The sequence below is a fragment of the Neoarius graeffei genome, chromosome 21 (assembly GCF_027579695.1).
Source record: "Neoarius graeffei isolate fNeoGra1 chromosome 21, fNeoGra1.pri, whole genome shotgun sequence".
Lineage (NCBI taxonomy): Eukaryota > Metazoa > Chordata > Actinopteri > Siluriformes > Ariidae > Neoarius > Neoarius graeffei.
The window spans coordinates 50,496,831-50,513,482 of NC_083589.1; the positions used below are offsets into that span (position 1 = coordinate 50,496,831).

Sequence of the window (16,652 nt, forward strand, 5' to 3'; positions counted from 1 at the left end):
TACCAATGAAGTAACCGAGAATGAAGCAGAATAGTGCAAATTGGATGACATCTGAAATTCTGGATCTTATTAGACAACGTGATGGCTGGTTTAAAAAGTTCAAGAAATCCAAGTCACCTACTCATCTCATCTCATTATCTCTAGCCGCTTTATCCTGTTCTACAGGGTCGCAGGCAAGCTGGAGCCTATCCCAGCTGACTACGGGCGAAAGGCGGGGTACACCCTGGACAAGTCGCCAGGTCATCACAGGGCTGACACATAGACACAGACAACCATTCACACTCACATTCACACCTATGGTCAATTTAGAGTCACCAGTTAACCTAACCTGCATGTCTTTGGACTGTGGGGGAAACCGGTGCACCCGGAGGAAACCCACGCGGACACGGGGAGAACATGCAAACTCCGTACAGAAAGGCCCTCGCCAGCCACGGGGCTCGAACCCGGACCTTCTTGCTGTGAGGCGACAGTGCTAACCACTACACCACCGTGCTGCCCAAGTCACCTACTGATTATGATAAATATATTTATTTGAGAAATCAAGCGAGTTACAAGGTACAGAAAACAAAGTCTGAATTTTATGCTGATGCTATTGTTGCAAACTCACATCAGCCAGAAAAGTTATGGAAAGTGCTCAATGACATGGGCTCTACAGGTAAATCAAAACCTGGTAACATTGGGCTAGTCATTGAGGATAAGTTATGCTTTGACAAACAGCAGGTTGCTTGTCAGTTTAACACATTTTTTACAACCTTTGCAGCCTGTTTGGTTGATAAGTTGCCTGTTGCATCAGGCAGATACAACCAACCCTTTTTAAATTCTTTTTATGAAGGTAAACATGCTACTTCTAGCACTTTTGAGTTGAGCCCTGTCTCAGAGGCAAGGGTAAGGTCATGTTTATCTGCATTGCCTATAAATAAAGCCACTGGACTGGATCTTATTCCATCCAGATTTCTGAAAGACAGTGCCAGTGCAATTGCAAGTGTACTCACCCATATAATAAATCTATCCTTAAGCCAGGGTATTTTTCCAAGTGAAATGAGCAGGGCTAGGGTTGTTCCCCTTTTTAAGAAAAACAGCAGATCGGATGTTGGCAATTATAGGCCAGTATCAATTCTGACAGCCATCTCAAAGGTGTTTGAGCATCTTGTGTTTGAGCAGGTGGAGGAGTTTTTGGTTAAACAAAACCTGCTACCGTATATGAGTTTCAATCTGGGTTTAGAGCAGTTTACTCCACTGAAACCTGTTTCATCCACTTATTTTATTACATTCGGCAGAATCTTGATGAAGGAAAGTATGTTGGTATGATACTACTTGACTTGCAGAAAGTCTTTATGGTAATTCATGCAATACTGTTATTAAAACTACAGTGTCTGGGTTTTAGACCTACTGCTGTTAAATGGTTTACATCATATCTTAATGGTAGAACTCAAGTCTGTGATGTTGAGGGGACGGTATCAGATCCCTTGGGCATTCCATGTGGGATGCCCCAGGGTTCTATTTTGGGCCCTCTTTTATTGTTGGTTTATATAAATGATATGCCAGCTGCAGTCAAATGTAAGCTTCTTTTACATACATGTCAACCTTTGGTCAATCAAATTTGTATAACCAACCTCCAAAATCCGTATTTCCCTTATAAAATCCGTATAAGATGCAAATTAAAATAATTTACCTAAAATTTGAATGATAATTAACAATGATATATCCAAGTTACTTTTTATTCAGTATTAATAACAATTAACCTTCAGAATGAATACAAAGCTCCAATGTTTGACAAAAACACAAAGTGTCACTCTAATGTTCTGAATTGTACTCCATGACAGCTTTTTTAGCACTCTGCACCAATACCTCACTAGGCTGCATGTCACAGCAAGTGTCTGTGTTGATCTTGCCGGAGTGCCCATTCAGAATCTTTTCAGTCGCTACTGAAAGTCGCTCAGGTGGAAATACGCGTTTCAGACAAAATGTTACTTTCCGGTTGGCGGGATTCTCGCAATGCGGTGTGCACATGATCAGAAGTGGAACGAAGTCTCGCTACCACAAGATAACGCGCGATTTCATAAGACTCTTTACTGGCTGTTTGTGCTTTCTGTGGTGTACAGTACGTTTGTAAATGTTATGCGCTCTTTTATCATCGTGGGAATTAGGGGTGTGCGATCTGACGATATAAAATCGTTAAGAATAAGAACGAGTAGAAGATCGCAGACGATCTGCCAAAGTGGAGAAATCGTATAGATCGCCTTGGCCAATGAGCGCAATAACTTTTTTTCCCTTTGGGTACAATAACTTGACGTTCTATGCTGGTTCCCACCGACGCGGCATACGTAAGACGTCCTTAACCTGTAGAGGAACTGAAAATCCGCGATCGCGGAAAACGGACGGAAATCGCGGAATTATGCATCTGAAACGGAATTTATTGTCAGAAATGGAATCTACACATTCTAAGCTTGGGGAGGCTGGGACCTCCCCTGCCCGAGCTACGGGCGTCCAAAGTGGGGCTGAAGCCGCCGATGGGAAAACGAAACTAAAGCCGAGCACCGTGGCTCTTCGTCCCGAGGCGCTGTAAAGTCGGGCTGGAGCCCGGGATAGAAACGAAACCTAAGCGGAGCCCCGCGGCGCGCCTCGGGCCAAATACGTCCCGAGGCGCTGGGCTGGCGCGCCGTGCCCGCGCTGGTTCTTTGGGGAGAGGGCAGAGGTCTCTGGCTGTCAAGTTTGGGGAAGGCTTCTTTAAATATAAACTACATTTCGAGCACAAGAGGCTGGTGCTAGCAACATTCAAACAGCCACAATAAAGCTATGCAGAAGCCTCCCCGCCACCAGTCTGGACCAGTTTCAAAAAGCTATTTGGTGTTTTGATACTTAAATCATTTCAAAATAACCGAAGACTGTGTGTTATTCAACATTTCATATTTTACTTTCTTTTTTTATATTCTAAGAATGCACTTTATCAGAGTGATGTTTACTTTATCAGAGTGAGGATGTTCACTTTATCAAAGTGATGTTTACTTAGTGTTGTGGTCTTCACAACCACTAGTGCACTTTATCAGTGTTATCAGTGTGTTTACAATGTTTGCACATGCAAAATTGCTACTATTCATTAAAATCTGTTCAGAAAGGTTTGTAGCCCCAAAATGCCTTTTTGTTTTTTTTTGATGGAAGATCGTGATAAAAAAAATCGAAATCGAGATTTTATGTTAAAAAATCGTGATATGACATTTTTGCCATATCGCCCACCCCTAGTGGGAATTGATTATAGCTCTAAATAAATATTGAAGTTTTTTTTAAAGAATCCGTATAACTTTATTTGTACGCCCGTATACTACGTTTATTGAATCAAATCCGTATAAAATACGGACATTCCGTATAGGTTGACATGTATGCTTTTATATGCTGATGATTCTGCGTTACTTGTCGCTGGGAGTGATGTTTGTGAGATTAAAAATACTCTTGGGAAGGAGTTAGAGAGGGTTAGTGAGTGGCTTATTGACAATAAGCTTTCAATACATCTGGGTAAAACAGAATCCATTTTATTTGGAACAAAGAAAAAGTTATCAAAAGCAAATGCACTGAAGGTTATGTGTAATCAGGGTGCGATTTGTCAAAAAACCAGAAGGGGGGATTTTTTTTTTTTTAAATCATGAAACGTCACAAAATTAAGGTAACAATAGGCTAACAGCTCAATAACATCCGATGATATCAAATGAATAACACTAAATGAAAACGAACACTAAACCAGAGATAGTAAATTCATCTTCCTATCTCTCTGACTAAATACACGAACACTAACACAACAAAGTTCGCATTGCTTGTCGTGTTGCTGTGATGTTTCTCTCCCTCCGGATTAAATGGACAGTGACTCGAAAATCACTAAAATACATGAATACTAAATGAACAGTTTGCTCTGATGGCGCAGTTCACATTGTGCGCAGCTTTCCGATTTAAACTGTTTTTTTCTCATCCTTATACTTCCTGTTTCATGGACTGTAACGGATTTGCTTATTTAGTAATTTTAATACAGAATTTACTTTGAAATTATAATCAGACACTCCAGCGTCCCCCCTAAAAAAAAAAATTGGCCGTGAAAAAGGCGGCATCCGCCAAAAGGCGCGCTGTTTGCATCCTTGCATAGAACGCAAAGATATTGTTATTATCTACAATGTATCTATTTGCTGGGGACGTTTGTGAACATCAAAGCTGCCACTTCGGGTCATTTTGAAAGTGAGTGCAGTGTAGACCATAGAAAACTGTCTCACAACATACCTGTCATGTCAACTTTTTTTTTGGTTTGTTTGTTTTATTGACGGGGTTGTCCCCGAGGATTTTTTTTCAGCAGAGATAAAAACCGGGGGGGGAATGATCCCCCCCAGCAAATCGCACCCAGTGTGTAATGGTACTGAAATAGTGTCTCAAGAAAGAGTTACATACCTGGGGTTAACATTAGAGCAGTCACTAACTTGTGACTTTATTGCTACCAAAACATTATCCAAGAGACCTGGCGACTTGTCCAGAGTGTACCCCGCCTTTCGCCCATAGTCAGCTGGGATAGGCTCCAGCTTGCCTGCGACCCTGTAGAACAGGGGTGTCAAACCTGATCCATAAAGGGCCGTGTGGCTGCAGGTTTTCATTCCAGCCATGCAGCAGCACCCTGATTTGGCTTATTCAATCAACTGACACACCCACCCTTTAATCAAGGGTGGGTGTGGCTGCAAGTATTTGACTGTGTGAAGACAGTTCAGTTGATTGAATGAGCCAAGTCAGGTGTGCTGCTGCATGGCTGGAATGAAAACCTGCAGCCACAAGGCCCTTTATGGATCAGGTTTGACACCCCTGCTGTAGAAGGATAAAGCGGCTAGAGATAATGAGATGAGATGAGATGACATTATCCAAGAGTGCCAGTAAACTCAAATTTTTGTTTCGTAGGACAAAGAATTTTGCTTCCTCTGTCAAGAAGCTTCTTGTTTTGTCATTGATTCAATGCCATTTTGATTATGCATGTTCTGCTTGGTATTCTTGTTTATCAGCTAAACTTAAATGTAAAATGCAGGTGATGCAAAATAACGTTATACGGTATCTATTAAATGCATCCCCTCATACTCACATTGGTAGCACTGAATTTAAAAGGGTAGGATTGCTGCCAGTATATCTTAGAGTTGAGCAGCTGAAGCTAAATCACATGTTTAATGTTATTCATGGACATGCTCCCAATTACCTACACTCTCATATAGAAATGGTACATGCACAGCATGATCATTACACTAGGGCAAGTATTTGCTTTTGTATAGTGCCCAGAGTCAATAACGCAGTTAAAAATACATTTTACTATACTGGTGTCATGGCTTGGAATAGCCTGCTTCTTTCCATTAAAGTTTTAAACATTAGAGGGGCTTTTAGAAGTCAGGTAAAAACCTTTCTATGGAACAGAGTAACTGATCCATGATAAAATAGTTGAGATTGTACTTAGCAGAGTTGTGATATTTATTTGTTTTTATGATGTTTTTTAAATTTTATTTATTTTTTATTTTTTTTTAGTTGTCTGATCTGTCTGTCAAGCTTGTAGTTTTTTTTTTTTTTTTTTTGTATGTCCTAACATCAAGGACGATCTCATCTCATTCTCATCTCATCTCTAGCTGCTTTATCCTAGCCTGGCTAACGCGACTTCAAAGCTCTCCGAGCATTTGGTCTGGCCAAGCTATTAAGCCAAACCGTTTCCCAGAGCCTGTGGTTGACCCGCCTCCCTGAAATGCCTCAGTTTGCTACTGGTCGAAGCCAGAAAAGGCTGTGACGAAGCTTAAACCAATCACATCACTCTTTCCTCTGACGTATGCAACGCGACGGGGCTAACTGGTAGATTAAACTCTTACCGAAGCCGGTCGGGAGCAAGGCGAAAACGTCCTTCCTTTCAATAAATACCTCCAGGGCTGCTCTTTGCTCCATTTTCAATGAGAACGTCCCGTTGAATGCTTTCAATACAGCATCTACCGCTGTGTTAAAGGCTTGCCCCTGCTCCATGTTCGTGATGTGAATGATGTGAATCTATGGCTTCCGGTCGCAGTTCTACTACGTCACTGCCTTGAACACGCCTCTACCCAGGGCCGTTGGAGATGCTCAAAGTTGATTGGTTCCCGATTTTTCGGGAGCTTGGAAATGCTGTAGATAGCCTGCCTGGCCAGACTAAGCTCGGAACAGGCCCTCGTGTTGCGTCACGCTTAGGATGGGCGGGCCCAGGCTAGCTTTATCCTGTTCTACAGGGTCGCAGGCAAGCTGGAGCCTATCCCAGCTGACTACGGGCGAAAGGCGGGGTACACCCTGAACAAGTCGCCAGGTCATCACAGGGCTGACACATAGACACAGACAACCATTCACACTCACATTCACACCTACGGTCAATTTAGAGTCACCAGTTAACCTAACCTGCATGTCTTTGGACTGTGGGGGAAACCGGAGCACCTGGAGGAAACCCACACGGACACGGGGAGAACATGCAAACTCCGCACAGAAAGGCCCTCGCCGGCCACGGGGCTCGAACCCGGACCTTCTTGTTGTGAGGCGACAGCGCTAACCACTACACCACTGTGCCACCCAATTCAGAGAAATATTTAATTTTATTGCACAATAAAAAAACGCATTATATTGAACAGTGTAGCAGCTGAAATTAGAAGATTAGCAATACAGCTGTCAACTACAGACTTGCAACCCAACAGGCAAAAGTCACACACAGAAGCCTGCAATATAGTGCCAGGAACAGAATCAAAGTAAATTCATTCAACAGTGCCATCTAGTGACCAGCGCCAAGAACACGGTTTTATGTATGGCTGCGAATGGCAGTCAGTGCACGCAGCGAAAGCCTTTATTTTCACTTCTGGGTTGAGTATCAGGATAATCTAGACCTATACAATATCTTCCTATTTCTATAGTTAGTACTTATTTTCAGAGGGGAATAGGAGATATTTACTGTAGGTGCGGAAAGTATTCTGCATTGTTCAATTTATGGTATTGATTTTTGGTGTACAAAAGTAACAGCGTGGCGCTGATGTCGCAGAGCGCCGCGTATCCGTGTTTTGGGGAAAGCCCTGAGACTTTTATGTAAATAAATGTATTTTAATATTGTGATTTTTTTAAAAAGAGTTTAGACTTCAATTATGCATAAATTAAAAATGGCAGCAGGATAGCTGGGTGTGCTTTATTGTGGTGCGCTTAACAACCGGTGTAGATGGAAACGAAGCTTTTACCTGACCTAAAAGATGCTTGATAAATTTTGCATGGTACTGGAAGTACACAGACATGTAGGTGATAGTCAAGGAGACTGTAACTGAAAAGGCACTGATAGTAGTGCTGAATAGGAATATTCAGCCAGCAGGTGCTTTTACATTGCTAATCAACTCGGTTTGTTTGCCTTTCCTTTGTTCCCTTTACCTGACAAAAATATTCTTGTCATCTTTTGTGTACCTGACTTGCATTTCATTATCACAAGGACACTGTTAATAGTATTTCACATTGATCGTACTGACATGCTTCTCTAGTCTTTGCTGAATAAGTTTGTGCTTTGTGATGTTAAACAGCTCCTGAGAGTTTGTGATAAAAAGACGCGTGTGCAAAAAAAAAAAAGTCATGACATTTTGGATAAGTGTCACGCTCTAAAAGACTTGACTTCTGAGACTAAACAATAGTGTTTGTAGGTTGTGAGTCTTTTTTTTTTTTAATGATGTGGCTGGATTTTGTTTGATTAATTTTAAATGGAATATGTGAAAGTAAAATATATAATAGATTAAATATTATAATGAGGGCGGCACGGTGGTGTAGTGGTTAGCGCTGTCGCCTCACAGCAAGAAGGTCCGGGTTCGAGCTCCGTGGCCGGCGAGGGCCTTTCTGTGCGGAGTTTGCATGTTCTCCCCGTGTCCGCGTGGGTTTCCTCTGGGTGCTCCGGTTTCCCCCACAGTCCAAAGACATGCAGGTTAGGTTAACTGGTGACTCTAAATTGACCGTAGGTGTGAATGTGAGTGTGAATGGTTGTCTGTGTCAGTCACTACGTTTACATGCACATAGAGAGAATCGAATTTCTGCCGTTGCTCAACTGAAATCGAAGTTCAAAATGCCATGTATACACCTTAATTCGGCTGAAATTGAACCGAACTTGATTTCTCGGAATCGAGCTACACGACCTAGATTACCGTAAATCCTCTAATACTGGCCTGTATTCCATTACTGGCCGGGACTCTAATATTGGCCGGTCTCGCTGTCGGAGGAGGTAAATAATGGCCGGACTCTAATACAGGCCGGGGCTATAACCAACGATGTTTCTGAGATCATAGTGGCCTTACGCAATCGTTCCAATCTGAAAGACAATTGTGATCAGTGGCGCCGCCAGGCGTATGGCCGTATGCACTAGGCGTACCTTGGGGAGAGAGATATATTTTTTAAATTATAATTGTTACCTGAATGCTTTGGCAATGCAACATAATTTGAGAAAGAAAAAGAGAGAGAGAGAGAGAGACGTGTGTGTGCCGGCGCATTTGTGTGCTTCAGGAGTGGGCGGGGTGTGCGTGACCAAGAAAGCTCATTGGTCAATGCAGATATACTTTTCTTGCACCACTGAGATTCTCTCCAGTTTTGAGAAACGGAGACAGACAATCGTCAGTAGTCAGAGCTTGTGCGAGAATTTATTGAGAAGCGAGTCAAAAATGAGTAAACGAACCCTGAAACAAACGAGCTTGTTTCAGACTTTTACGAAAAAGTCCAAAAGCAGTGATCCAGGGGTGTCATCTGCTTGCCAGTCCTCTCCAGTATCAGCTAGTAACACGGCACCGGCAGCTTCCACTCCTCCGCAACCGAGCAGCAGTACGCTGCAGCTGGATGCGAGCTCAGTTCCTTTGAGGGAATTGCCTTCATCTACCTCTGAGTTTGAAACTAGCCATACATCCAGTGAATTTCATATAAGAACACCTACATCTCCCCATGTCCCTTACGATCAGACGTAGATGGTTGCTCCACCTTGCTGACAAATGAGCCATCAGATAGCTTTACTAATGAGCCACGAGTCAGCCCGCTGTCACTGACATCAGATTTATCAGACATAGGTAAACTTCAACCAGATGCCTTAAAATGTGCACCGGACTCTGTAAAGCTCAATGTCCTACAGAACCGCTTCAAACCAGACAGAGGGTGGGTGGCTCCTTCTACTCTGATTTTCGGTAAACTCAGAAAAATCCCCGAGGAGTTTTTCAGCGAGTCTCTGTACCCCACGTTGCGCTACAGTGTGTGTCAGAGTCGTGCGTGCGGTAGTGCTGAGCAAGTTCACTAGATTCTAATCGAGGCTATAAAGAGTTTATTGTTTATTGTCGTGTGTAGTTCACATACGTTGTTCAAATATCAGCCTGTGTTCATGGAAGGCTATTGTTCAATTTCAAGTTAAAGTTCTATCGTTGTTTTGTGTATAAGCCTATAGATCGACTCTTCATAGAAACTGCAGCACGCAAGCGTTTTTTTTTTTTTTTGGGGGGGGGGATTACACCACTAGTGCGTACCTTACAGTTCAACCCTGCTGGCGCCCCTGATTGTGATTACCGGTAGGTCTGGTGATAACCAGGCAACCAAGCATCAACCTATTTTATAGGTTCAAATAGACACAAAATCTCGTTTTTATTCATTCCACTGGTAGTCTGTTTTGCTCAAATAGAAATAGAGGCCTGCCTCTAATTCTGGCCTCCTTCCAATAATGGCCTGGACCAAGATGCACTTGAGTGAAATAAAGGCCCCGGCCTATATTAGAGGATTTACGGTATGCGATTTCTGCCGAGCTACTTTGTGCATGTATACCCTATCGAGCTAGTTGTCAAGCTACTTCCGGAAGTGACGAGTGACGAGACCACAAGCGGGAAACACAACAGCCTCGGTCGGCATGACAACAGTAGTGGCGAGCAGCAGAAGAGGTCAGGAGGAACAAACGAAGAAGAGAAAATGGCGATGTAGAGCTCTCTGAAGTGTGGGTGGAGCACAGAGGACGGCAGGACAAAGCTTCTGGTACTAATAGGCTTTTTATTGTCAGACTTTTCAGTTTAACAGCCTACTTTTATTCTTGAGAGAAGCGCGCGCGCCCGCACACACACACACACGCGCTGTGTTCTAGTCCCGGGATGAGCTCTCCCCTCTGCCTCCTTAAATAGGGCGCGCAAACACAGGTTAATTACCATCAGGTGTACCGTCGTTCTGCCACTCACCTTCCCTGGCTCCGCCCTCCTGTCCCAGACCGGCGCTTGACCACGCCCCCACTGCCACAGGCAAGCAGAAACGTGCACTTCTGGAGCAATGAGGAGACAGAGTTCATGCTCATTCAGCTTAAGGAGTTGAATATATTAAAATTCATGGACGGGAGAAAAACGCGCAATGGAGAACACGGAACTGATAACTTTGTTTACACTCTTGAATAGCTCTTCTTCATGACGACAACCGGAAGTGTACCAACACGATGGGGCGTGTAGTGCCACCTGTGGCTCGGGTGCACAATGCACCTCACACAATAGCCCGATTTCATTGTGTGCATGTATGATTGGATTTCTCTGACACCCTGCTGGGACCTTCAGCTCGATTACCGACAGCAGCTCGATTTGGATGTGCATGTAAACGTAGTGTGTCAGCCCTGTGATGACCTGGCGACTTGTCCAGGGTGTACCCCGCCTTTCGCCCGTAGTCAGCTGGGATAGGCTCCAGCTTGCCTGCGACCCTGTAGAACAGGATAAAGCGGCTACAGATAATGAGATGAGATATCATAATGAGGACCTTGAATACGAGGTGACGCTCGACAAAGCAGATAAGACATCATGTTTGAGTTTTGGCAACCATGTTAGATTTTCCGTTACCAAGTCAGATTTTTTTTTTAGTTTTGTGGAACCAAGTGCAACAGCACCACCAGTGGCCATAAGAAAAGTACACAGACTGATATGAAGAAGCGATGATGGAGCTGATTTCTATCTGCTTTTAAGTGCGTGTGTGTGTCAGAGTTCACCCTACATCAAGCCAGTGTTGTAGTCGAGTCACTAAACTTCAAGTCTGAGTCCAGTCTCGAGTCCCCAGTGTTCAAGTCCAAGTCATTAAAGAAAATTTCAAGTCGAGTCCACTATTGATCCGAGTCGAGTCCAAGACTCCAACTGCACCATTTGACGGTGGCGGTTTCAGCGCCATTAACATTAGTTTGTTCCTGAACATGACGTCTGAACAGGTGAATGTGCTTCTCTTTGTCAGGGAGTGCAAAGTATTCTGTCAGAAATGGTTGGGAGATGGATGTACAGTGGTGCTTGAAAGTTTGTGAACCCTTTAGAATTTTCTATATTTCTGCATAAATATGACCTAAAACATCATCAGATTCACACACAAGTCCTAAAAGTAGATAAAGAGAACCCAGTTAAACAAATGAGACAAAAATATTATACTTGGTCACTTATTTATTGAGGAAAATGATCCAATATTACATATTTGTGAGTGGCAAAAGTATGTGAACCTTTGCTTTCAGTATCTGGTGTGACCCCCTTGTGCAGCAATAACTGCAACTAAACGTTTCCGGTAACTGTTGATCAGTCCTGCACACCGTCTTGGAGGAATTTTAGCCCATTCCTCCGTACAGAACAGCTTCAACTCTGGGATGTTGGTGGGTTTCCTCACATGAACTGCTCGCTTCAGGTCCTTCCACAGCATTTCGATTGGATTAAGGTAAGGACTTTGACTTGGCCATTCCAAAACATTAACTTTATTCTTCTTTAACCATTCTTTGGTAGAACGACTTGTGTGCTTAGGGTCGTTGTCTTGCTGCATGACCCACCTTCTCTTGAGATTCAGTTCATGGACAGATGTCCTGACATTTTCCTTTAGAATTCGCTGGTATAATTCAGAATTCATTGTTCCATCAATGATGGCAAGCCGTCCTGGCTCAGATGCAGCAAAACAGGCCCAAACCATGATACTACCACCACCATGTTTCACAGATGGGATCAGGTTCTTATGCTGGAATGCAGTGGTTTCTTTTCTGCAAACATAACGCTTCTCATTTAAATCAAAAAGTTCTATTCTGGTCTCAACCGTCCACAAAACATTTTTCCCGTAGCCTTCTGGCTTGTCCTTGTGATCTTTAGCAAACTTCAGATGAGCAGCAATGTTCTTTTGGAGAGCCGTGGCTTTCTCCTTGCAACCCTGCCATGAACACCATTGTTGTTCAGTGTTCTCCTGAACACTGGTGGGCTCATGAACATTAACATTAGCCAATGTGAGAGAGGCCTTCAGTTGCTTAGAAGTTACCCTGGGGTCCTTTGTGACCTTGCCGACTATTACATGCCTTGCTCTTGGAGTGATCTTTGTTGGTTGACCACTCCTGGGGAGGGTAACAATGGTCTTGAATTTCCTCCATTTGTACACAATCTGTCTGACTGTGGATTGGTGGAGTCCAAACTCTTTAGAGATGGTTTTGTAACCTTTTCCAGCCTGATGAGCATCAACAACGCTTTTTCTGAGGTCCTCAGAAATCTCCTTCGTTCATGCCATGATACACTTCCACAAACATGTGTTGTGCAGATCAGACTTTGATAGATCCCTGTTCTTTAAATAAAACAGGGTGCCCACTCACACCTGATTGTCATCCCATTGATTGAAAACACCTGACTCGAATTTCACCTTCAAATTAACTGCTAATCCTAGAAGTTCACATACTTTTGCCACTCACAGATATGTAATATTGGCTCATTTTCCTCAGTAAATAAGTGACCAAGTATAATATTTTTGTCTCATTTGTTTAACTGGGTTCTCTTTATCTACTTTTAGGACTTGTGTGAAAATCTGATGATGTTTTAGGTCATATTTATGCAGAAATATAGAAAATTATAAAGGGTTCACAAACTTTCAAGCACCACTGTAAGTGCAGAAGGTGTATTTATTAATACAAGCAAAGACGGTAAACAATCCAGAATGGCCGGCAAAATCGTAAAACGGTGAAACAGGCAATAGGTCGAACGAGGCACAAACAGGCTATCTTAGACTCGGCAGAACCAAAGACGAGAAATAGGAAATCAGGGATCAGGAACCCAAACAAGGAAATAAGGCTCGGTAATGTGTCAGCAACGCAGCTCAATACTTCGCAAAGTAAGTCTGTTTTCACAGTTTTTATATAGGCACGCTGATTGCGCCTTAATCCTGTGCAGGTGCGAATTGTTTACGGGACGCGTGAGAGTCTGCTTGGCGTGTGTGCTGTCTGGAGCACGCCCGAGTGTCTGTCTGATGCATGTTCCAAGGTGCACAGGTGTGACATTCTTGCATGAAATTAGTACAAAAATTAATGTAGATATAAATATCTTATGCCAAATTATTATGGCATGTTACAAAAAATAAAGAAAAAATCAGAGTCCTCGTCTCTAATCTACGAGTCCAGGTCCGAGTCATCAGTGCTCAAGTCCAAGTCAAGTCAAGTCACGAGTCCGTAAAATTAGGGCACGAGTCCTGGACTCGAGTACTACAAGCCTGCATCAATCTTATTTTGTCATCAGTGAGACCTTGTGATAGAATGCACTGCTCAGCCCTAATGGTTTCATTATTGAGCTTTTGAAAAATATTGGACTTTATTGGAATAAGTAAGATTTTGATAGCTAAAGGACTCCTGTTTGTATAAAACTGATGCTGTAAGATGTGTTTACTGCCCTTTTCTTTGCTCTTGTCATCCTGCAGTACTTCTCCTGTTTGCTGGTGATATTCCTGATTGAACTTGTTGCTGGAGTTCTAGCATATGTGTATTATCAAAGGGTGAGCACACACACACACACACACACACACACACACACATGCACACGCGTGCGCAAAAAGGCACACAAATACGCATCACTGTAACTTCACCAGCTCTGAAGCAGTTAAACCAATTCACAGAAAATGGTAATATTTAATGAGTAAGTTGTGAGCATTATTGTGAAAAATATTAAATTAAAGTAAGCCACAGAATCTACCTCGTAATTATAATGTTCACAGATGACTAGATACCTGTTGGATACATGTGACTGTTGGAAATGTTAAGCAAATGAGTCAAACAAAGGTGTAAGCTTCATACGTGTAACTAATTATGTAAGAAACACCATAGCAAATTGCCAACAACAACACAATAGTCCTTTTTTTTTATCAGTTTATAGTTACATTTAATCTTGTGGAATGTTGAGACAAGTTAGTTCTGTTACAGCCCCATTTCCAAAAAAGTTGAGATGCTGTGTAAAAGCAGAACTTGATTTGCAAATCATGGAAATGCTATATTTAACTGAAAAGAGTACAAAGACAACACATTGAATGTTGCAACTAGAAATTTAATTGTTTTTTTTTCTTTCTGAAAGATTTTGAATTTGATGTCAGCAATATGTTTCATAAAGTTGGGACAGGGGCATGTTTACCACTGTGTTGCATCACCTCTGCTTTTTACAACACATTGTAAGTGTTTGGGAACTGAGGAGACCAATTGCTGTGGTTTTGAAAGAGAAATGTTGTCCCATTCTTGCCTGATATACAATTTCAGTTGCATATAACAGTTCAACGTCTGCATTGTCATATTTTGTGCTTCATAATGTGTCAAATGTTTTAAATGGGAAGCAGGTCTGGACTGCAGGCAGGCCAGTTTAGCACCCAGACTCTTTTACTACAGAGCCATGTAGTTTTAATATGTGCAGAAAGTGGTTTGGCATTGTCTTGCTGAAAGAAGGAAGGCCTTCCTTGAAAAAGATGTCATCTGGATGGTAACATATTGCTCTGAAACCTGTTTATCATTCAGCATTAATGTTGTCTTTTCAGATATACAAGCTGCCCATGTTATGTGAACTAATGCACTCCCATACCATCATCTATGATGAAGGTCTGCCTTGTTCTGTGATAGACTCTGGCTTTTGAACTATGCCCTGATAACAAGCCGAATGGTCCCTCTCCTCTTTAGCCTGCAGTCCATGATTTTCAAAAAGGGCAATTTTCCATGTTATCTCAGTCCATAAGTCCATCAGTCCGTTTCCGGTTGAGAGTATGTCGTGCGGGTTCTGGCTGCTGCTTCTCACCAGAGCTTTTTTATTTTTATTTCTTTTTCTATTTTCATTTTATTTATTTATTTTTTCTGTGTGTTTGTGTAGTTTGATGTCTGTTTGAGTGTTTTGTCCGCCGGTGGTGGTGTAGTTCCGGACCCAGTTTTGGGCGTCGGTTCCCTCCAGGCCTTGGTTCGCTGTGGGTGATGCCTGTGCTCCCAGCTGTGGACTGCAGTGAGCTCATTGCTCATTTTACATCGTGGTTGTCCAGCGCTCTGTGCTTTAATGCTTGGCGTGATGTTCTGAGCGATGTTGCTCGGTGGTGTCGCGGCGGCTGTGCAGGCAGTTTGGACATACCAGCACTTTGCATGGCGGAGCTTCTCTGCTTGCTTTGTGGATCCATGGCGTGGTGTTCGAGCGATGTTGCTGACGGCGTCACGGCGGCGGTGCTGGAGATGTGGGACTCGTTTTCGTGCGCCTTTTGGTGGGACTGTGGCTGCTACACAACTGGAATTACATCCTGACTCCTACTTGGTGGACTTTTTACTTTTTATTATTTATTTATTTATTTATTTATTTATTTATTATTTTTTAATTCTTTTTTTTGTTATTTTTTATTTATTTACTTTTTTCCTTGTCTATAATTGTAAAGCGTCCTTGGGTTTCTTGAAAGGCGCTATATAAATTTAACTTATTATTATTATTATTATTATAAATGAACTTGGGCCCAGAGAAGGTGGTGGTGTTTCTAGATCTTGTTGATATATGGTTTGAACTTGCATTGTGGATGCAGTAATGAACTGTTTTCACAGACGATAGTTTTCTGACCTTTTCCTGAGCACATACAGTAATTTCCATGACAGAATCGCGTTTGTTTTTTCAGTGTCACCTGAAGGCCTGAAGATCACAGCCATCCAGTGTTGTTTTTTGTCCTTGTTCCTTGTGTACAGAGATTTCTCCAGATGCTCTGAATCTTTTAATGATATTATGACCCATAGATGATGTGATCTTCAAATTCTTTGCAATTTTACATTCAGGCACACTATTCTTAAACTGTTGCACTGTTTGCTCACACAGTCTTTTGTTGCCTTTGTCCTGACTTTTTTGAAACATGTTGCTGGCACTAAATTCAAAATGAACATGTATATTTTTTTCCCAAAAAATATTAAGATTTCTCAGTTTTGATATTTGTTGTGTCGTTTTTGTACTATTTTTCAATGAAATATAGGGTTTCTATGATTTTGTAAATCAGAGCATTCTGATTTTATTTATATTTTACATAGCATCCAAACTTTTATGCAAAGAGGGTTGTATTACTTATGTTATAGCGGTTATAAACAGTCGTTTCCCTACCTGCTTCTCTGTTTCCTGTCTCAAAGTTAATAAAAATGCAGCTTGTCATGTTCCAGCGAAAGCGCCAAGTCCTCTGTCTTCCTGAAGACTCCCAAGGCAGAAAACTTACCAACCCTTACAAAGCTCTGACACTGGAGACTCCGACTATATCGACAGTTATGTTTTTCTTTGTTAAATAACAACACCGTTTTGTTTATATGGAGTGTCCACCATACTAGTTCCTGTGAAAAGACCAGCACTGTGGTATAAGTACTACGACGACAATGTACTATGTTATAGCAAACC

At 42.3% G+C, this 16,652-nt stretch overlaps 1 protein-coding gene across 4 annotated transcripts in view; it reads left to right on the forward strand.

Annotated features, from left to right (window-relative positions):
* The window catches only part of tspan11 (tetraspanin 11), a 91,878-nt gene that overhangs the window by 32,486 nt on the left and 42,740 nt on the right, over positions 1-16,652 (forward strand). For all 4 annotated transcript variants that reach the window (XM_060903680.1, XM_060903679.1, XM_060903683.1 and 1 more), the window contains exon 4: positions 13,699-13,773. In XM_060903680.1, the coding sequence (XP_060759663.1) occupies positions 13,699-13,773 (75 nt within the window). The remainder of the gene's footprint in view (positions 1-13,698; positions 13,774-16,652) is intronic.